The following is a 22,956-nucleotide window of genomic DNA, read 5'->3' on the forward strand; positions in this document are numbered from 1 at the left end:
CGGTTCCAGCTTCTCCCTTCCAAGGAAGTGGACAAGGTGCTTTCAACCTTAAGGCCAACCACCTGCCTACTCGACCCTTGCCCATCGTGGCTCATTATGAGCTGCAAGAACAGATGGGGCGAGGGGATCAAGGCGGTGGTAAATGCGTCCTTGGAAGAGGGTGTGATGCCATCAGCCCTCAAGAAGGCAGTAATAAAACCAATCTTAAAGAAGCCCTCCTTGGATCCCCAGGATTTGAATAACTTTCGCCCAGTCTCAAATTTACCATTCTTGGGCAAGGCGGTGGAGTGGGTGGTGGCGAAGCAGTTGCAAGCGCGCTTGGAGGAAGCGGATTATCTGGATCCATTTCAGTCAGGCTTCAGGCCTGGACACGGGACTGAAACAGCCTTGGTCGCCTTGGTGGATGATATAAGGAGGGCACTGGATAGGGGCGAATGCACCTTCCTCGTCCTCCTGGATCTCTCAGCGGCTTTTGATACCGTTGACCACGGTATCCTGTTGGATCGCCTGGAGGGGTTAGGCATAGGGGGCACTGTACTGCAGTGGTTCCATTCCTTCCTCTCTGATAGGCACCAAAAGTAGTATTGGGGGATGAGGTTTCGGACCCTTGGCCTCTCACTTGTGGGGTGCCGCAGGGCTCCATCCTCTCCCCGATGCTATTCAACATCTATATAAAGCTGCTGGGGGCTATCATCAGGAGATTTGGGCTGCAGTGTCACCAATATGCGGATGACACGCAGCTCTATCTCTCATTTAAATCTTCACCAAGGTCGGCTGTAGAAACCCTGTCCAAGTGCCTGGAGTCAGTGAGTGGCTGGATAGGAAGGAATAAGCTGAAACTGAACCCTGACAAAACCGAGGTACTGTTCGTGGGAGACAAGGAAAGGTTAGGGGATCTCGACCTGTGCTTAATGGGGTACGATTGCCCCTGAAAGACCAGGTCCGCAGCCTCGGGGTCATTCTTGACTCCCAACTGTCCATGGAAGCTCAGGTTTCAGCTGTGAGCCGGGCAGCACTGTATCAACTTCATCTGATACGGAGGCTGTGCCCCTACCTCCCCAATCATCTGCTCCCATCGGTGGTACATGCCTTGGTCTCCTCTCGCTTAGACTACTGTAATGAGCTCTATGTGGGGCTACCCTTGAAAATGGTCCGGAAATTGCAACTGGTACAGAATGCGGTGGCACGCCTGATCAAAGGCAGCCAGCGGGATCACATAACTCCAGTGTTAAAAGAACGACACTGGCTACCAGTGGCTTGCTGGGCCCAATTCAAGGTGTTGGTTTTGACCTTTAAATCCCTATACGGTCTCAGCCCAGTCTGTCTGAAGGAGCGCCTCCGGCATCATCAGTTATGCCGCCTAACAAGATCAGCCTCAAAAGACCTTCTCTCTATCCCATCAGTGAAAACAGCCAGATTGGTGAGGACTAGAGAGAGGGCTTTTTCAATTGTGGCCCCCACCCTGTGGAACTCCCTCCCTAATGATCTCTGCCTTGCCTCCTCTATAATGAGTTTCCGCCACGCCATGAAGACCTGGCTCTTCAGGCAGGCCTTTGGGGAGGATTAGCTTTTATTATTATTATTGGTGTAGATTTTAATGTTTACTGGATTGCTATGTTATTAGATGTGTAGATAGATTTTATGACTCAGATTCTAATGTTTATTGCACTGATATGCTAATTTGTACGTCGCCCAGAGTGGCTGGAGAACCAGCCAGATGGGCGACTAAGAAATTTAATAAATAAATAAATAAATAAAAAGAGGCTACAACATCAAGCCCTCCAAAAACCCACCAAAATTAAGAGCCTAATGCCTGAGAAAAGATAAATGTTTTTGCTGGTGCTTAAAGATAGATAATGATGGCACCAGATGTGCCTCCTTGGGGAGAGTGTTCCATAAATGGGGGGCCATCACTAAGAAGGACTGTCTCGTATCTCCACCCTCCACACCTCCCTTGGAGGGGGCACATGAAGAAGGGCCTCAGGTGCTGGACACAGGATCCAGGTTGATTCATATCAGGAGTGGCAGCCCTAAGGGTAAAGTGGTCCTTGACAGACAAAAAGAAAAAACCCTATTACCTGTAGAACTCATTCCCACTGCCTTTGCCATTCACCTAACAATGTCCTTTTAACCCAGTGGCAACACAAGGTCAATGTCCCTATGATCCAAAGCTTTCCCAGTCACCGGATCTGCTAGCTCATTTCCAACAATGCCCACATGAGCTGGAACCAAACAATACCAAACTAAAAGACCCATTAGCTGCAGTTCAGTATTCAAAAAACATGTTTCATTCGCCATTTATGTTTATCATTTCATTTACATTTATATCCATACCTCCACTCCAATAGCCACCAGCCCTGATAGGGAGCGTGAATACAACTGCCCTGTCAGACTGCACATTCCTAAAGCGCTCCAATGCCAACAGAATAGCCTTCAACTATTGATTCCCAATCAGACAACTGATAAGCCTTTTGAACATAATGCTGAAATTAAAGTCATCTTCTCAACAACAACCAGTGAGGTAAACTAATCTGAACAAGAGCACTTCAGCCCAAGCCTTCAGGACTCAAATATACACTCAATCTGGAAGATCCATATCCCAAACTAGCAGTCATGGCCAATCCAAACATGTAAAGGCAAACCCAAGTTTGTCACCAACTGTACACTCCAAGAGGGAGTTGTAGCCAATGCCAGCTCCTTAGCAAGCATATGGTATACATTTTCAAATACTGATTTGTTGCAATGGCACTTTCCATTTTTTAAATGTACACACAAAAAATATGTGAAGCAGCCCAAACTTTCTGAGCCTTCATAGTCTCCCTCCTTCTCAAGTCCTTATTTCATCTCTTCCAGCAGTTCAGCAAAAGCATTTCTCCGATAGCTTTTCAGCCAGAAGGGTTTCTTTCCCTTCTCAGCATTCTAAGCCCTTCCAGTTTTAAACATCCTAATATAATGCAAAAGTCTTTTGTATAAATTATACATTATTTTTGTCAGTTTCATGAATACAAGCAAATCCTCCTGGTCAGTTTTTTGGATGGTATGTAATTTGCAATAAACATATTTAAACTGTATGTCAATCATGTTTCTTTTTACACATAATAGCCCCTGGCAAGAGGCACATATCCCAATTTTACACTGTTCTACACTCATTACCATTTACCATGCTTCCCCTTACTCTAAATCTAAAATATAAATAGAGAAGCTTAATTAAAGAATGTCTAAAGGGATATCATGAATAAATGGGAAGTGGTACTGGAATACCATAGAGTGCTTTGCTACAGGATAAATGTGGTATCTCAAATGTCCTCTAAAATGCTAAATCCCTTAGTGCCACTGGTATGAGAATCACTGGTGATGGAAAAGCTCGTGCTATAGCACTGCAGATAGTACTGCTAATGACCAAGGGTCTGGAATTCTTCACTAAACCAAACCGCGCTGATACTCAAAATACCAAATTCACATAATCAGGGGAAATGAGTTTAACTACATATTCGCATCTTCTAGTCTTGTCACATGCGGCATCCTTTTTTTAACTGTTCTCAGACTGTTTACTTCTTGTAGAAGAGTTTGTGGGGAGAGGGTAACACATATATGAAGATGTACAAAACTTGTCACGATAGAAACCTCATTCAGGCCTCTCTTCTTATCGAGCAGAAAACTACCTCCAGGTTTTCATCAACTCTTTCTATGGAGAGATTCTTGATCTCTAAACCAGCGGTTCCCAGACCTTTTCCCCCATGGACCACTTGAAAATTACTCATTGTCTTGGCAGACCACTTAAAGATTTTTCTGCCTATTGTAGCAATTGTAATGCACTGTGCTAGATGCTGCATGATTTTCATTATTTTATTACTTCTTTTGTTTGTTATATTGTATTACTAGGGGCTTTGCCCAACGCATTTTGCGTGCCAACCCCACACACATACACACACAGGGACTCTCTCTCTCACTCACTCACACTCACACTCACACACACACACACACACACACACACACACAGAGGGACTCCCAAACACATACACAGATTCCCAACCCCCTGGGACTCCCAAACACACACATACCCAGCGACTCCCAAACACACAAGGACTCCCAACCCCGCCAGGACTCCCAAACACACACACACACACACACAGATTCCAAAGAGGTTGCCCCCCCCCACAGACGGGTTGCCAAGATTCCTCTTTTCTTCCCCCCAATGGGTCACCAACATTCCTCCTCTCCTCCCCTTTAGAACTTCTGCCAGGAGAAGGAGGCGGTCAGCCAAGCAACACAGGAACAGTGGGGAGTGGCTGGGGCTGTGCCACAGCAACCGTCCTGCTCTCCTGCCACTTCCCTCCTCTTTGCCTTCTGCCGCTGAGGCTGTCAGTGATGTGGGGGGAGCAGCAACAGCAGAGCAGGACAACTGATGAGGAGGTAGCCCAGGCTGTCCTGTTTCTCCATGGCTCACCCAGGCAGCCTTGCTCTCCCACCTTGCTTGCCTCACTCGCCCACCTGCCCACTGTTCTCGCTTGCCTCATGCCCTTGCCACAATTGCCTCACACCTGCCACGCTTCCTCCTCCCCACCCCCATAGAATGCTGCTGTCAGCTTACAAAAATATTATATGTACAGACAAATTGTATTCCACAGAATTCAAACTGTAATACAATATAATACAATATAAGCAATAAAAGAAGCAGTAAAAAATCTATATGAATATTTAAGTCAGACATGCCACAGACCACATGAATGAAGCTTGTGGACCACTGGCGATCTATGGCCCAGTTTGGGAATCCCTGCTCTATACTATAATACGGTAAGATACTATCACTCAAAGCACAACTACAGCTTTGAAACCCTTAATAGTAACTACTGTACTTCTTAATTGGTGGTCAAAGTGCATGACAGAAACACAACATTGCTTTAGTGAGGTTTCTTAGGTTGCTTCCAGACAACCTATTTGTTGAGAGTCATCTGGGTTTGTTTGCAAAAGTTTGCACGGAGGTTAGATAACACCAGCTATTTACTCAACATTCATTTTGATTTGTTTGCAGGGAGGCTATACAATGTTTTGTCAAGCAACATTTTCCAGTGCATTTCCCCATCACTTTCCTACCACAAAAAGGTCTGACTTGGGAAGGAAGCAGGTTTGTTGTGCAAGTGTTCCAAATCCACTTTAACTGCACAACTTAAATTTGCCAGTATGCGACTGAATCCCAGCCGAAAACAGTGATAGTCTTGAAGCACCTTAGTTTAGAAAAACATGTTGACAGAGATTTGTAGTTCAACTTAAATGTTTTTCCCAGCACCAATATGACTTTTATAGCTTACAGCCCACTCCAGTCAGGGGCCCCAAGGAGAATCCCTGACAAGGTTGGGAGGACGGAGAAGGGGTTACTGACATTGGGGAGGCCATTGCCAACACTTATGAAGAAAATGGGGGGGGGTTAGAGAGGATGTGCCTCCAGAAGCTTCAAAGCTGGCTGGTGTTAACCCCAGGGCTGTGGAGTCGGAGTTGGTAGAAATGTACCAACTCCGACTTTAAAATAAATTTTGATTGACAATTTTTTAAAATATAAATTCAAAATGTCAAAGAAGCTTCCCATGAAGTCAGCTGTAGTTGAACATTTCACCATAACTCAAGATGGAAAACATTTTGTGTATCATTTTGTGTACGACACAGAACCCAGATGAAGACAAATGCTGTGATGCCAAGATCAGCGCATATTCAGGCAGCGATAAAAATGCTCCTATGAGAGCTTCCAATTTAAAAAGACATTTACAGCCCTTTCCAGGGCTGTGGAGTCGGAAGCAATTTTGGGTGGAGTCGGAGTCAGACAGTAGAAAAATAGAGGAGTCAGAGTCGAAGGTTTGGTGTATCGACTCCACAGCCCTGGTTAACTCTCTGCCAGCACAAAAACCAAGTAAAAGGGCAAAAGAGTTATGTGCTAACAAAAATATGATACTTCTCAGGCACGTGAAAATGAAAGCAACTCAGCAGAGTGAGAGACTGGCATGTCTCCAAGGTTATGGAGGTTACAGAAGAGACAGTTACAAGTAGCCCAATTTTGTTCATGCCCCCATCGTAGCCCCCACCTTGCAGCTTGTGCTGAGAAGAGCCTAAATTAATAGTGACAAGTGCTCACCCTTTCTTTGTATATATAGAAGTAGCATTGCTTGTATTTGCTGTTGCGACAACTCATCTACTGTTGCTTCCAATGTCTAGTATGCCTGTTCCTGTATGAATCCCAGTTTAGGCCTAGAATGAGATGCTATATCCCTGTTCTGATTTCCGGAATAAAGCTTTAGGCAGAAAAACCCAGTCACCAAGTCCTGAGTCTGCTTTTCTGGTTGGGAGCCAGGACAGCTCCTAATTATTGATTTCAGGAGAACTTATGTCCAAGTAGGTACACATATTATTGGAGCCTACCAGATCCTAAGCACTCAAAAGCAAGCTACTTTATTAAATGTGTCTTACTCCTAAATTAGAGTATTTAAGATTGCAACCTAAGCTAGCAAGTCTGAACGCACTGACTGAAGAATAAATCACACTGAACACAGTGGGATTTTCATAAACATGCTGAAGGTGGTTCTGTAAAAGGCATTTTTACTTATTTTATTTATTATTTATTAAGAAATTTATATAGCTCCTCTTTCCCAGGGCTCCCCATAATGTATTTTAGAAAATGCTGTACTAAGGAATGGAAGTACTACATCACAAATGTTCACAGCAGCTAATGACTACCTTACAATTTAGTTCATAATGGCGAATGCTACATTAATAGAGAGGTTTTGCTTTTGCTTTTTTTAAAAAAAGCACAATCAGAACTTACAATCACTTACAATAATACACCCTCAACCCCAGGGCTGACAAACTGCTCAACTGACCAGTCTAATATTGTCAAATATTCCAAAAATGTCACTGTGTACATGGCAGTTTCCTTTTTAAAATGTCATTATGGTAAAATTAGTCATTATGGCAGCAGCCATGGGCAAATTTAGCAGCATAGCAAAACTTCTCCATGTAGCTCTCTGCTGTAACTACAGACATCTTCAAACAGGAACACAGTCATCGGTGGCAAAGGCTACTGCTTAGTGAACAAAGTAGGAAACGAGAACCAGGGAGACTTAGGCTCAAATCCTCACTCAGCCATGAAGCTCATCAGGCAATGTTAGGCCAGTCACCCATCCAGACTCAGTCTAAGCTACCTCACAGGGTTCTTGTGAGGATAAAAGGACTCCATATGGCACAATACATTATTGGGGCGGGGAGGGGAATAAAAGTGAAAAAAATAAATGAAATGAACATTTCATTACATTTTCAAACAATGTCACTGTTTTACAACAGCTCTCTCTTTTTGTAATAACTTTAAGTATTAAACCTGCTGATAATTATATTTTTGTTGCTCTCATATTAATGTTTTTAAAATACATGACTGTTACTGGACCAAATCATGTTTGACTGATCAAATCCCCAGTCCTACTGCCCTATTCACCCCAAAGCTCAATGCATCAGCTTCCTTGTAAGGGATATTCAGTATTCTGCTTCCACTCTTTCAGTAGTTGTGGCAAACATTCTGCAACACATGAAAGAGGAACACGTTTCCTTATGTTAAGTGAACGAGAGAACTGCAATATGGTAGTGACTAAGTCATAACTTCTTTTTTATAGGCCCTAGAAGTACAACCTGATAGAAGAGTTTTTTAAAAAGGCTATCAGTGGCTACTGGCCATGATGGCTATACTCTGCCTCCATAGGCGGAGGCAGTATGCTTCTGAAAACCAGTTGCCAGTAGCCACAGGAGGGGAAAGTGCTTTTGCACTCAGGTCCTGCCTGTGGGCTTCCCATTGGCATTTGGTTAGCCACGTTGAGAACAGGAGGCTGGACTAGATGGGCCACTGGCCTGATCTAGCAAGCTCTTCTTATGTTCTTATATTTATGAATGAAGTCTTTATTGTTCAGAGCCATAGGCTACCACAATTAAACAGATGTAAAAGGAAGATACAAAATACATATTAAAAACATCATATTACAATAAAACACAGTTCGACAACATAGAGTGGAAGAGCAACAGTGTTCTTCTATTTAATTAAAAGGCACATTTCCCTACAACTCTTCCTTAACACGTCTCATAAATGTGTGCATCTGTAATATTATACAACTCTTGCTCTTCAATATGAACATTTGCAGATTGTCAGTATAAGTGATACTGTGTCAGCATTAGTGATACTGTGAGATCAACTCCTCCAATAAGAAAAGCTTTTTAGAGGACCAGTCAAAATTAGCAGACATTTCATCTAGTCACAACATCTGGTGTTGTGGGCATTACAGAAAATGAAACTAACGCAAGAACAAACCTTGGTTATAGCTCATGGAGCGGGACAAATTATGAACCCAGGTTCACATGTAATGCTAAGCCAAACCATGGCTTAGTTCCTGGTACTACAACATCAGCAGGATGGGGCTGGGGCCATGGGTTGCAAAGCAGCCACAATGTCCTACCTGAACCAGTACATTTGCTCATTCATGCTAAGCTATAGTTTGGCTTAGTGTTATCTGTGAACCAAGCCACAGAAACTCAGGGCCCTCTGAAAGTCCTGTTCACTAATGCCAAATTTTGGCTAATTTGGTTACTAACTAGTGGCAGGGAACTCTACAAATGTTTAAATGAGATGTTCACACTCCAGCAAAAGCTAAAAGGTCTGGCACCTTACAGAAGTCCTTATTAGATCAAAGCCCTATGTGCACGCACACACTATTTCAGCACCGTTGTCAAAGACCTGGGGAGAGAAATACATGTAAGTAAATCCTCACATGTATAACACAAACGAATCAGAGGTTAATACAGTACAGCATCTGAGAGCGAGAGAAAAGCATTAGCCCACTCCCTAGCACTGCTCTGCAAGGGTTAATTTGAGGCTGGCCTCACCACTAATTAGCCATGGGAACTTGTTTTAAATTAAGTAAATAAATAAAAGAAAGCCTAAGACTAGACTGCTAATTCCACACCACTCTGCAACAGCAACATGCAAACACAGAGGCATCTAGATTTAGGTACCATACACATAGTCTCCAGAAAGGAAGGGATTATCAAGGTGAAAGGGGCTCTTGCACCTCCTAATTTAACAATGTCTCTTGGGACCCAGGCTTAATTCGTAGGAAAAGATTTGCGGGGGGAGGGGGAAGTCAAGCTTCTGACCTGGTGACTAGTCCTCACTCTGTCCTTAACAGCAGACCTGCGGGGGCGTTTGCGGTTCCTATAGCTTAATGAAAGGCGGGGAGCATTCTGCATATGCCCAGGGACATTCTCTTATTTATTTGGTTTACCTCATATGCAAACAGGGCAATCCCCTTCCATTCAGAGAGGCTTTGGGATTCATCCAGCTCATCATCACCTGACGACCGTGGCTCCCTAGTCTCGAGGAAAGCGCTGCCTCTCCAACCTTAACGGTGCTTGCCTCCACCCACCCCCGCTGCACCTGCAACTCCAACCATCGCCGCTGTTGACGGAGGAGGAGGATCGAAACTCCGGCTCTCACCCCTCGGTTTCCCTTCCTTTCCCTTCCCACCCGGCGGGCCGCACCGTTAGCGATGAGCTTGGCCGACAGCTGCTTGACGAGCTCGGGGATCCTCTCCCACTGGCACTCGGAGCGGCACCTCTCGATCTCGGTCTCCAGCCGCGAACCCCCTTTCTTGGTGGCCATAGCGGGAGGAGGCCGGACGGACACCCAGCGGTGCGGGGCCGTGTGGGGGGCACGGCTGCGGCAGCGGGCGCCTTTTCGGCGACGGAACGAGCCGGGCTGCGGCCCCGGAACGGGAATCGGAGAGGGAGCAGGACGCCGCTCGCTGCAGCGCCACCTGCTGGCAGTCGGCGGAATGAGGCGGGGGCGGAGTGGGCTGCGCGGGCGGAGGAGAGCGAGAGAGAGGGGAAGAGAAAGAGCGGCTCCGGCAGCGCCCTGGGCGGGAAACGGAGGTCGAGCAGGAGAGAGGAGTGGGCGGCAAGGCTTAAGTCTAGCTCACTGCTGCGGCGCCTGTTCTTCTTTCTCCCGATCGGAGTTTGTTTATATTTTTTTCTTTATTATTTGATTTATATCCCGCCCTTCCAGCAGGAGCCCAGCCGGCCAAAAAAAAAAAGCAAGAGTTGTGGAACGTAGCCCGAAGAGACGCTTTAAAATTATCGGGCTGTGGTAGATGACTGTATCGCGCACACAAGCCGTCTGTCAACAGACTTCCCACACGCCCTTCGTTCTCACACCCCACAAAGCGTAGCCGTGGGAGTTAGCTTGCCAGTTGTAACAGGTTGAAAGCGCAAGCTTATAATCGCTCACTAGGGCAGCCTTCGCCAACCTGGTGCCCTCTAGATGTGTTGGACTATGGTACCGCCACCAGCACCAGCAGGACTACAGCAGAACGTCAAGAATACTAAAGTAATGACAACAGAAAATTTATGTTACTTTACAGTTGACAATGAGGACATTGAACTTGTCAAGGATTATCAATACCTCGGCACAGTCATTAACCAAAATGGAGACAATAGTCAAGAAATCAGAAGAAGGCTAGGACTGAGGAGGGCAGCTGTGAGAGAACTAGAAAAGGTCCTCAAATGCCAAGATGTATCACTGAACACTAAAAGTCAGGATCATTCAGACCATGGTATTCCTGATCTCTGTATGGATGTGAAAGTTGGACAGTGAAAAAAGTGGATAAGAGAAAAATCAATTCATTTGAAATGTGTTGAAGAAGAGCTTTGCACATACCATGGACCGCAAAAAAGACAATTGGGTGTCAGAACAAATTAAACTAAAACTGTCACTAGAAGCTAAAATGATGGACCGGAGGTTTTCATACTTTGGACACATAATGAGAAGACATGATTCACTGGAAAAGACAATAACGCTGGGAAAAACAGAAGGGAGTAGAAAAAGAAGAAGGTCAAACAAGAGATGGATTGATTCCATAAAGGAAGCCACAGACCTGAACTTTCAAGATCTGTACAGGATGGTTTATAACAGATGCTATTGGAGGTTGCTGATTCATAGGGTCACCATAAGTCGTAATTGACTTGAAGGCATATAACAACAGCAACTGCTGCCACCAGCCACAGCCAACATGTTGGCTGAGGTGGATGCGAATCATAGTCCAGAACAACTGGAAGGCATCAAGTTGGCAAAAGCTGCTCCAGGGCGTAAGACTGCAATCCGGTACCCACTTACTGCGAAAAAGACAAATAATTGGATGTTAGAACAAATTAAACCAGAACTGTCACTATTATTATTATTATTATTGTTATAGTTGTTGTTGTTGTTAAATTTATTTATACCCTGCCTTTTGGCCACAGGCCCTCAAGGCGACTTACAAAGAAAAATAAACACAAGTATAAAAATACATCAATAAAAGCAATACAATTTACAAAAATTAAAACTAAATAACAAGTAACATTATTAAGAAAAAAATGTCCTTTTTGTTCTATGCAAGCCTCACAACGGTCTGTCCTATCCTTTTGACCCTCCAGCAAGAGTTTGTTGCCACATTCCAAAGTGGGTGAAGTTGATTTGGCATTTGGACTTTTTGGTCATTGAGCACCCACTTGCCCAGGATGTATTCCACGTTGTTGTGCACTGTGTTGTCGTTACGTCCCTGGTATGGCTGGATATGAAACACGTGGGCAGGCCCGGCTTGGGCCTCGAGGGCCTCGCAGAACCGCTCTTTACTAGGGCCAACCAAATTCTCACAAAATTGGCCAACTGTGGATTTTGGAGGAGTTCTTTTTTCTTCTTATGAACCAGCATGGCTACTTTTGCTTTTTAAAGTTCCTAGTTGCACCTCTGATGCCACAGGAATCTCTGCTGTCACCACCAACCAGTATCCTCCGTGATCCTTGGGTGCATCTCGTGGATATGTGCTACTTCCTTGACACTCCTATCAATGCGCTGTCTCCTCCAAGCAGCTGCTGTTTGGGTTTGCCTGTGCGGTTACTTGGGTTTCTTTTGGCTCGCTAGAAGCTAAAATGATGAAACTGAGGTTATCATACTTTGGACACATAATGAGAAAACATGATTCACTAGAAAAGGCAATAATGCTGGGAAAAACAGAAGGGAGTAGAAAGAGAGAAAGGCCAAACAAGAGATGGATTGATTCCATAAAGGAAGCCACAGACCTGAACTTACAAGATCTGCACAGGGTGGTTCATGACAGATGCTATTGGAGGTCACTGATTCATAGGGTCACCATAAGTCGTAATCGACTTGAAGGCACCTAACAACAAAAAAACCCCACTGAGCTCAGTGGGACTTACTTGAGTAAACATATATAGAATTAAACTATGCGTTCCCCCAAACAGTGGCTATTACTTCAGCATAGGAGCTTTTAGGGACTTGGGGGGGGTGTTTTGTTGACTGGTTTTGTTTGTCCTCTGTGAAATGGGTATTTTGTGGTACCCATTACAGTTTTTTCAGTTTCCAAATGTGCCGCCTTGGAAAAAAAATCAGGTTGGGGATGTTGGAATAGGAGACAACAACACTTGTAGTTAGTTAAGGGATTTATATTCCATCCCAGGACAGCCTACAAAGAATTAAAGCAAACAAATTTAAACACATCAATAGAAGCAATCAGCAGAAATAAATACAAAGAACCATTAAAGCAATCAAGGAGAGATAAAGCAAATCAGATTAAAAAGCCTGGAGAAATTAAATGGTATTTGCTTGGCTCCAGGATTACATTAAGTATGTACCAAAACTGAGCCTGGGATGCTACCACCACAAAGACCCTGTTCCCCAGTAGTCGGCCACTGCACCTTCCATATAGTCTGTTAAACCCTGACAGTTGAGTTCAGGGCTCCATCTGGATAACATGGGTGTTAGTAACTTAACTGATTAGTTATTTATTGACAGTTTCCTGGCAGAGTTGTAAACACAGGCTGGCAGCAAGTTCTCTCATAAGGAAAAGAGAGGGAAGGGGGAGTCTGCAGACTTATGTTTAGGCCCTGCTAAGGAGCTGTATGTGCCCCACTTTAATAAAACTGTTGCATTAACACATCTGTGAGTGGTATGGAGCTAAAATCCAAAAAAAGGAGTCAAGATGTTCAACAAGCACAGACCAAAGCCCACAAATTAGACAACAGCTTGTGCCACGAGAATGTTTTTCTATGATTTTGGATTTTAAAAGACCTACTAACATTTACCTCAGAGTAAATCCAATGGAATTCAATGAGATTTCTTTGAGTAAATGAGCATTGTAAAATAAATTCATCTAGTAGCCTAATCCTAACCATTGTTAATTGAAATGAAATCCAAATCCAACAGTGTTATCTTTTTGACACCAGGTCAAGACTCTCTTCTCCCAGCCATTTTAGCATGTGTTTTTAAATTGTTTTTATTTTTTTTAATTGTGTTTTAAATTGTTTTTTGTGTTTTAAAATTTGTATATTTGTTTTTATTGTTTTTAATTGCTTAAACCACCCAGAGAGCTTCAGCTATGGGGCGGTATATAAATGTAATAAATAAATAAATTCAATGGGATTTACTCTCAAGCAAGCCTATATAGGACTGTAGCCATCTAAGGTATTACTTGTAAATTAATCCTACTAAATTCAGTCAGATTTCCTAGTAAATATGAATATAGTTGGGCAGCACCACTGGCAATATATGCAGGGTGGCTGGCTGATCACATTTATAATATGATCTATGTACCCTGTACCCTTGAACAGTTAGTTAACAAGGCATGTTGTAGACCTTTTCCACATGTGACAGTAAAACGTGTCTTTGATCCTATCCCTCACTCCGTTTACTGTGAGGAAAGATCTATCTAGGCACTTGCATCTGAGACATTTTCACACTTGAGGCTTAAATAGCTTCTGAAGTTTTATCACGTCTGTATTTATGTTAATATGTTATCAGTGAAAGAGAATGCCGTAAGGGTATCATATGCTGCCCACTGGTGTGGAAGCCTCGTCAGTGTGAAAGACATCTGTAATGTGAAGGAGAATTCTGGCCATTACAGTCCAGTTACAACAAAAGCCAATTAGGCAAAAAAACACCCTGAACTGATGCTGCTAATATTATTGTTATTGGTTGCTTTTTTTCAGAAAGGTAAACTCAAAGTGACTTGCAAAAGTCTAGCTATATATCCCTTGTCCCCATGCAGTGGCAAGGGACAGATAGCTTTTGTGTTAGGTTTCTGCTATGGCAGAAACAGACACCACAAAATCAATATTGTACTTCTGGCATAAAACTGAGAAAGCCTGTTTTGTTTTTAAACATAGGAGACATGTTTCTTTTGGAAGGAAGGGCAGGATATAAATCAAATAAATAAAAAATGTTTCCAAGCATTTGGAGCATACAGCCTCAGTCAGGGAGGGAGGGGGAACGGATAAGGGGCAGCCCCCCCTCCCAAAGTTAAATGCTTGGCAGTTCAAAATGGCATGGATAAGCAGAGGAAGGAAATAGGGCAACATCTAGAAGGGAACCATTGTTAACTAAAACACAACCCTGTTACTTTGCTGAAAGGACAAAATGAGATTTAGGGTTTTTACAATTACAGTAAATTCTAGAAAGCTATTTCTATCACTATCCTATATATTAACTGCAAACTCATTCTTCAGGTCTGGATCCTTTTGTCACCAGAATGACCATCCATACAGAAGGAGGAGGTATCAGCAGGCTCAGGGCTACTTCCACAGTTTGTAGAAGTAGAAATAAAACTAAGGGAGGGAATCCCAAAATAGCACAATGAGAACTGAGCATGCTCATTGGCCACAGAATGCTGGCTGTTTGGGCTGGGGCTGGGTGTTTCAAAAACCAGTGGAGAGGAGATGGAATGGAGCATTCTAGAAATGGCTGACTGGAACAAAGAAGAGACTACTCTACATTGTAACTGGACATTTTTTGTTGTAGGTCCCATGTCACTATTTTCTTGTTTCAGAGTCCAATGGTTGAGAAATAGATTAATAAATCCTTAGTAAGTCTAGTTCAATGGTAACTATCAGTAATTGGCTGAAGGGCTCCACATGCCCTCCAAAGAAAGAAATAATTTAAAAGAGACATCACTTTTTTCCAACATCACCCCTCTCCATTTTCAATTCACACTGGAACTGTGTTAAGATTAGGGAACCAAAGCTGCAAAATCTAAGGTGTACACACATCCCTCCACAGTGTGAGTGACATTCACCAAAAACTCAAAGAGGCTGCTCTGCACATGCAGTTATCTTCAGGCCATTTCCTTTGTGCTGTCACCTATAGGGGCTTCTGAGCAAGAGCATGTTTCTTCTTCTGCCCTTAGCTCTTGTAAAAGGTCAACAAAAATTCTGTTTTATTCGACAGAGACTACTACTGCAAACCCTCTGCTTGCCTTGCACAGTGGAACCAGCCATATGTGTGTACACATGCAAGGAGTGGGGAACCCATGACCCTTCAGATGCTTGACTCCCATCAGGCGGCAAAGTTAATAGTCAGGGATGATGTGCATTGTAGTCCAGCAACGTATGGAGGGCCACAAGTTCCCCACTCTGGTGTACGTACACATGTGCACACAGTAGAAATGTGAAAAGCAGCCCAGGTTGCATGTGTGTTTACACTGCATGAGGTGTGTTACATTTCTATGCAGAACACAAATGAATTCAAGATAAAATCAGAAAGTGTATTCATTCAAAGCCCGCAGCCACTAAAAATAAGCAAGCATAGCTAGGCTAATTAATCCCCAGCAGCCAGTATGGGCTGCTAGTTCATTTAAGCTCTGAATAGAAACATGACTAATAATGCAACTCTATGCATGTTTGCTCAGTAGTAAGCACCTCTGTGTGCAATGGGTCATGCTTCTGTGTGTAGGACTACAGCCGTATCAACTACTATTTCTTGTGTTTTCTTAGGAAATATTTGTCCTGTCCTGTACCAATAATGTGTATAGATAAGTATATGATTACTAACTTCACACATTGGATGAGGTAGGCATAAGCCCACAAACGTTTACACTACATCCCCACCCCCACCCCTGTAAAGGTACTAGAGGACATGTTCTTTTGAATAAAGTGTTCAATTAAGTGCAAGGCTATGCCCTTCCAACTAAGGTTTTTTTTAAAAAATATAATTTCTCCTTTGCCTAATCCTGAGGCATCTGTTTGCCAGAAAGTGAAAGTGGAAGACAACCCAAAGGATTGGGTCAGCGCCACTTCCATCAACAGAGGTGGGAATCTGAGTTTTGCAAATTAAATTACACCAACTCCACCTCCTACCCTGTTCCAGAGAGTTGGGGTATCCTCCAGAAGAGTTTAGAAGCTGGCACTGAGGCTTTCAGGGGGGTGAGAATATTGGCAAAAGTTGCATTGCATGCATTCCATGCATTGCCAGGAGGACCCTTCTGGTGAATTAAAAGACTTCCATGTACAAAATGAGCCTTTCTGTTTGTGGAAGGTGAAGTCTGGATCCAACCCAGAGAGTAAATGCATATTGTGTATAATGACGAGTATTTTCTTATCTCTAAAAATGTACTGGGTGCAAACCCTAACGTTATAATTGTGTTGCTACAATAAGTAAGCGTTAGTTCATGCACTTATCAAATTGGTGATCCTCTATACATAGAGAGACAGAAATTTCCACCTCTCTGTCTCTCTCTCACACACACGGTCTTGGTTGAGTGTACATTTGTATAAACATTTCTACAGTCATTTCCCTATTTTTATATCCTCCAGGTCACATGAGACATTGAACACATGAGACATCCACGGGCAGGTGTGCATGTGTCCCAACACTCTGTTCTGTGTAGAGGATCTTCTTTGGTATCTTTATGAACTGGCACTGAAGTATCTTGCTGAGTATTGTTTGAATACATACAACCCAAAGTTAACCTAATGCAAAAATGTGATACTACGATTTGCTGGGCTATGACTGAAGATAATATGATTTAGCCAGTATGGTAACCAGAACAAGCACTGCACAGTATTTTTAGTTCTTTTCACAGAGGATATACTGTAAGCTAATGGAATCCAGAGGATTCCTGAATGCCCTGGGGGAGTTCCCAGTAGATAGAGCAGGTGACCCTGCTGAAGCCCTTCTCACGCTGTGGAACAGCAAGGCGCATCAGGCTCTTGATACGGTTGCCCCCAAGCACCCTCTCCGGCATTGTGGAGCCCAGTTTGCACCTTGGTACACCAGTGAGCTAAGGGCAATGAAACAGGCTGGACGACGGCTAGAGCGCAAGTGGTGAAAGATGTGCTGTGAGGCTGTTGGGGCATGAGTAAAACATCATAACCGTGCCTACTGTATGACGGTGAAGGCAGCAAAGGCCCACTTCTCTGCCTCGATTGCATCCTCAAGTAGCCGTCCAGTGGCGCTTTTCCCTACTTTCAGGGATCTGTTGACATCAACTCCAGGAAATGGAGTTTTAGACCCTTTGGAGGCCCACTGGGAATTGTTTGCAAGGCACTTTGAAGGTAAAGTTGCTCACCTCCATAGCAGTCTTGATGCCCCATCCACATCTACTGTAGTCCCCAATGAGGTGTCCAGTGCAACGTCTACTGCAACTTCTTGAGAATGGTTTCAGTTGATGCGGCCTGATGACATAGACAAGGTGCTTGCGATGATGCGGCCAGCAACGGGTCCTCTTGACCCTTGCCCTTCTTGGCTTATTAAAGCTTGCCGAGGGGGGTTGACTGAGTGGATCCAGAGTGTGGTCAACGCATCATTGTGGGAGGGAGTGGTTCCAGCTGCCTTGAAAGAGGCAGTGATCTGACTGCTCCTGAAAAAGCCTATCCTGGACCCATTGGTTTGTGACAACTACCAACCGGTTGCAAATACCCCCTTTTTAGGGAAGGTGATTGAGAGGGTTGTGGCACAGCAATTGCAAGTACTCTGATGAAACAGATTATCTTGACCCATCCCAGTCTGGGTTCAGGCTTGGTTATGGGACTGAATTGGCCTTGGTCGCCCTGATGGATGACCTTTATCGGGAGAAGGACAGGGGGAGTGCGATCCTGTTATTCTTGATCTCTCAGCGGCTTTTGATACCATTGACCATGGTATCCTTCTGGGTTGACTTGGTGAGATGGGTATTGGAGGCATTGTTTTACAGTGGTTCCAATCCTATCTCCAAGGTCGCTCCCAGAGAATAGCATTGGGTGACTGTCTTTCAGCCCTCTGGCAGTTGTGCTGTGTGGTGCCGCAGGGTACCATCTTGTCCCCCATGCTGTTTAACATCTATATGCAGCTCTTGGGAGCAGTCATCAGGAGATTTGGGATGAGGTGTCAGCAGTATGCTGACGATACCCAGCTCTATTTCTCCGCATCATCTGAATCAGGAGAGGCAGTGCAAGCCCTTGGCCACTGCCTGGACTCGGTGGTGGGCTGGATGAGGGCCGATAAACTGAGTCTGAATCTTAGCAAGACGGAGGCACTGTGGGTTGGTGGTTCCCAAGTTTGGATAATTGGTCAGTTGTCTGCTTTGGATGGGGCTGTACTCCCTATGAAAGAGCAGGTTCGTCATCTCGGGTTCTCCTGGATCCATCTTTGTTGCTAGAGGCCCAGGTGACCTCCGTGGCTAGGGAGTGCCTTTTACCAGCTTCGACTGGTAAGACAGCTGCAGCCATTTCTGGACAAGGATAGCCTGACCACTGTTGTCCACGCACCTGTAACCTCCAAGCTGGATTACAGTGATGTGCGCTATGTGGGGCTGCTCTTGAAGTTGGTCCAGAAGCTGCAGGTGGTGCAAAATGCGGCGGCAAGACTGCTCACTGGGGCAGGGTATCACCAACATGTCACCTCGCTGCTGAAAAAATTGCACGGCTGCCCATTTGCTACCAGGCCAAGTTTAAGGTTGTAGTTTTGGTCTACAAAGCCCTATGCAGCTTGAGACCAGGATACCTGAAATACCTTCTTACCCTTTATATATCCCGTCGATCACTGTGCTCTGCAGGTGAGGGCCTCCTGCAGATACCATCTTATCAGGAGGTCCATTCTGCACACACAGGAAACGGACCTTTAGTGTGGCGGCATCTACCCTGTGGACTTCCCTCCCCTTAAATATTAGGCAGGTGCCATCTCTGTTATCTTTTCAGTGCCTTTTGAAGACTTTCCTCTTTCAACAAGCCTTTTAAGTTGAGACCTATCCCAGTCTGTCTGTGCTGGAATTGCTTTTAATATTTTTTAAAAAACATGCTTTTTTAAAAACAATATTTTTTTAGCCTTTTCTTAAAGTTGTCTTTAAAGCTTTAAAAAAATGTTTTAAAAGTTGTTTTGTTTTAATGTATTTTAAAGTCTGTTTTTATTATGTTTTAAAGCATTTTTAGCACTTTTGTTTGCCACCCTGGGCTCCTACTGGGAGGAAGGGTGGGATATAAATCAAATTATAAATAAATAAAGCTGCAGTCTAAGACAAACATTTCTAACTGGCCACTTACCAAGCTGGAGTTATAGCCCTTCTGGGCACTAGTTCACTTCCAAATGAAACACATTGCAAATTGCAAATGGTAAAGAAATGTAAAACACACTGTATTTCAATCTTACATCTTTAAAGAATACATTACAAATACAAAAGAAGGAAAAAGGTCATAAAAAGTGGATGCTTGAGGTCCAAAACCTTAAAAAAAGTTTTTGAACCTTAAGAAAATAGAATCCAAAGGTCTCTACAGTAGATCTAAGGTACATGGATAAGCAACTAGAATCACCATTGATTGTGATGCTTCATGAGAAACGTAATTCTGATTTTAACAAAATTATAATGGAAGTACTTACACAAAAGATCAAATATGTTAGTTAGGGTTCAAGCCTCAAAGAAATAAGTCTAGAGGAGAAACATTCTTAGTAAGTCTGGATTTGGAAAAAAAATACCTATATGGGTTTAAAGGATAATGTTAATAAAATTACTAATTGCATGGTATAGAGCTTCTTTTCATCTTCTTCAGTTGATGTCATCATCATTAACTTATAAACAGAGAGTCCCCTGGCATCTAAAGACCAACAAAGGTATTGTACACCTAATGAAATAGATAAGCAGTTCTCATACTTTCCCCTCATGGATCATTTGAAGATCACTGGTGTACTCAGTGTACCACTTACTACACTTTTTTTTCTTCAGCACTACCATCTTTGCCAAAAACAGCATTAGGAAAATCACACGTTGTAGGCCATTAATGGGCAAGGGTGGGGACATTTTTCTAAAAAAATAAGTTTATTACATTTTAACAAACTGTACATAAAATGCAAAGTACCAAACAACTGTACATATGAAAACAGATAATAAAGCTGCGTACAAAAAGAGAAAGAGATCCCCAACTCCTATTACTTAAATGTTCTCCCAAGCATAGACCTCCATAACTGACCATGGGAAGTTGGAGGGTTATGTACATGGTCAGAAGAATTAACAAATTGAATACAGGGGTAACGATGGGGGCTTTTAACTGGTAAATTTCTAGGGAAAAGTTAGTAGACTGCACTTGCACTGTATTATGAAAATCATGGGCTTTGTTACCCTGTTTGGTAAACCTGGCCTGGTCAAAACAGCCTTCAACTCCATCGTCAGAAAACATAAAATCATGTGCAGGGCCAAAATACTGACACTGTCCTACAACCTCTCTGCAGCTCATCCAAATGGAGCTAATGGACCACAGTATAAGAACATCTGAAGTAGATAATTTTGGTATAGGCTGAGGACTGGGAGATGTTCAAGTAGCCAAAGCTTTCTTTAGCAAGATCTCATTTTGTAAGTTTACTTTCCTTAGAATATAGGCCACCTATAAATAAGTGGAAGCACACATCTAGTTGTTTCCCCAGAGGAAACAAAGGGTATACAAATGTAGCAAGAAACAAGAGTTACAGTGTATTTCCGCAAGAAGGGTGAACCTTGCTTTCCCTTGTGTTTCAAATACCAGATACATGTACTAGCTATGTAACTGAATGGCATTTTACCCTATTGTCACACCTCTGTCCTACTTCAGTTGGGGTTTTTGCTTTTTTAATTCTGCTCCCTGCCCCCCAGGACAGCATGTATACTCATTCCATGTTATATTCCTCTCTGTCCATATTTTTTTTTTAAAAGAACACAATTTTAAAACGGAAACATTGCTCTAGAAGGGGTTTATTTATTTAACAAAATTTATATACCACTTGATTGTAAGAAATCTCTTAAGCAGCTTACAAGAGACATTGTTATCAGCAAAAATTGTTAAAAACAAGTAGTTAGAAACTTTAAAGACAATTAAAGCAGCAATAAACTACAAAACTACAAAGATTTAAACACGTCAACATCTACATGTCTAAGTAGGCTTGAACAGATAAGTTTTAAGCAGGTGCCAAGAAGAATACAGCAAAGGCACTGCCTGAGTATCAACAGTATGTGTTGAGGAAGGGACACTTTGATATTGTAGGGCAGGGGCAGTCTTAGGGCCACGTTCTCTCCTAAGCAACTTTCTAGGAGCTGTGTTCCATGGTGGATGGAACCAGAGGCAAAATGTGGGCAGGATCAGAGGCAAATAGCAGGATGGATTACCTTCTTACCTTTGTTCAGCTGCATTCTAGCCTTTAGGAATCAGAGGTTTCTACACACACATCCTTGTCCACTCTCCCTCTAGGCAAGCAAGAGGCTTTATCAGACTTTGAGAAGATATTCCAGCCAGGCAAAAGTTCTTGAAGATGGCGTGAAGCAGAGCCAGAGAGAGGCAAGGCCTGAGAAGAGAGGATATGACCTGGGAAGAGTTCCAATAGCCAGTGCACACTGTGCCCATGCAGTTTCAACTCTAAACATAAAGAACTGACTCTTGAACTCAATCCTTAAAAGATTGTACATATGAAAAAAAGAAATGAAATGGGCTGACTTCTTAAATCATGCATATCTGGGCATACCCATGTCTGATGAATGTAAAGGGGTAGTTCAAACAAAGGTATTACCTAGATGCCTCTAGGCTTTGAGTCTTCTAGACCCAATTTTAAGTTGGGCAACGATATACGAGGCCATTTTATCTACTGTATTAAAATATATACTATGGATTGGGTCTAAAGTTGCCACTCTACACGTGGGAAAAGTCTGATGTAAATAAAGTAAACCTAAATCCAATGCTGTTCTGGTTGCGCAAACAGAACCATGAGAACTGCTACAGAACAGATTATAGCACTATGTGTGGAGTCCCCAATGTGGCACTTGTAGTTACCACAGTGTCCTTTGACACCTCCCTTGGCAACCTTCAAGCTCCCTGCCCCTCCCAATTTAAACTTTAAAAAAAAAATCACATTTTTTGCTTTTCTGGACAGTTTGGTTGGGGGAGGTTGCAGCTTTTTTGTCTGTGTTTTATTTGTTTTGGGGGGGTGTAGGTCTTTTGCCTATATTTTTTTTGGGGGGGGGAGTCTTGGCATCACCATTTTTTCTTCTGTGAACAGTTTCTTAGGTTTCCAAATGTGCCCTAGACCCAAAAGGGTTTGGGAGCCCTGCCCTATGCAAACTCTTCCATTAGCATTTGCACAAACATTTGTGGAATAGTAAGATTTATTATTTATGACATTTATATTCTGTTTTACTGCCATGATAGAAGTTGTGGCATTTTTCCTTTTATGCTTTGGATACACCCCTATTATTTTCCATATGAATTAGAGAGCAACCTGCTGGCCTCCTACTACTGCCCTGGGCTCCTACTGGGAGGGAGGGATATAAATTTAATAAATAAATAAAAATAAATGGAAAGTTACAAAACTAGGAATGTATAGGAAAGTAGAAAATGCACTTGAGCCTAGGGATATTTAGTTAAAAATACATACTACTGACTTAAATGGGACTTTCTGCAGGGTAGCTGTGTGTAGAGCATTGGGCACTTAGGCTGCAAAATCCTAACTCCACTTACCTGGGAACAATCCCTAGTGAATTCAGTAGGATTCATTTCTGAGTAGGCATTGTTAGGATTGAGCTGGCTTTTCCCCATTATCAGCCAAATATTAGGGGAAGCAATAGCAAGACCCTCAAAAGTATGAGATCAATCAAAAGCTCTCAGAACCTGATTAGAACACCT

The 22,956-nt window shown here is 43.2% G+C and overlaps 1 protein-coding gene across 7 annotated transcripts in view; it reads right to left on the reverse strand.

Annotated features, from left to right (window-relative positions):
• TTC7B (tetratricopeptide repeat domain 7B) overlaps positions 1-9,853 on the reverse strand; it is a 178,621-nt gene extending 168,768 nt beyond the window's left edge. For 3 of the 7 annotated variants that reach the window (XM_061611948.1, XM_061611949.1, XM_061611947.1), the window contains exon 1: positions 9,562-9,853. In XM_061611948.1, the coding sequence (XP_061467932.1) occupies positions 9,562-9,682 (121 nt within the window). In that variant the 5' untranslated portion in view covers positions 9,683-9,853. Of the gene's footprint in view, positions 1-9,305; positions 9,520-9,561 lie in introns of those variants that run through there. The other 4 variants (XM_061611952.1, XM_061611951.1, XM_061611953.1 and 1 more) reach the window with 3 other exon arrangements.
• Positions 9,854-22,956: the final 13,103 nt, after the last annotated feature.

Source organism: Rhineura floridana, chromosome 2 (genome assembly GCF_030035675.1).
Source record: "Rhineura floridana isolate rRhiFlo1 chromosome 2, rRhiFlo1.hap2, whole genome shotgun sequence".
Lineage (NCBI taxonomy): Eukaryota > Metazoa > Chordata > Lepidosauria > Squamata > Rhineuridae > Rhineura > Rhineura floridana.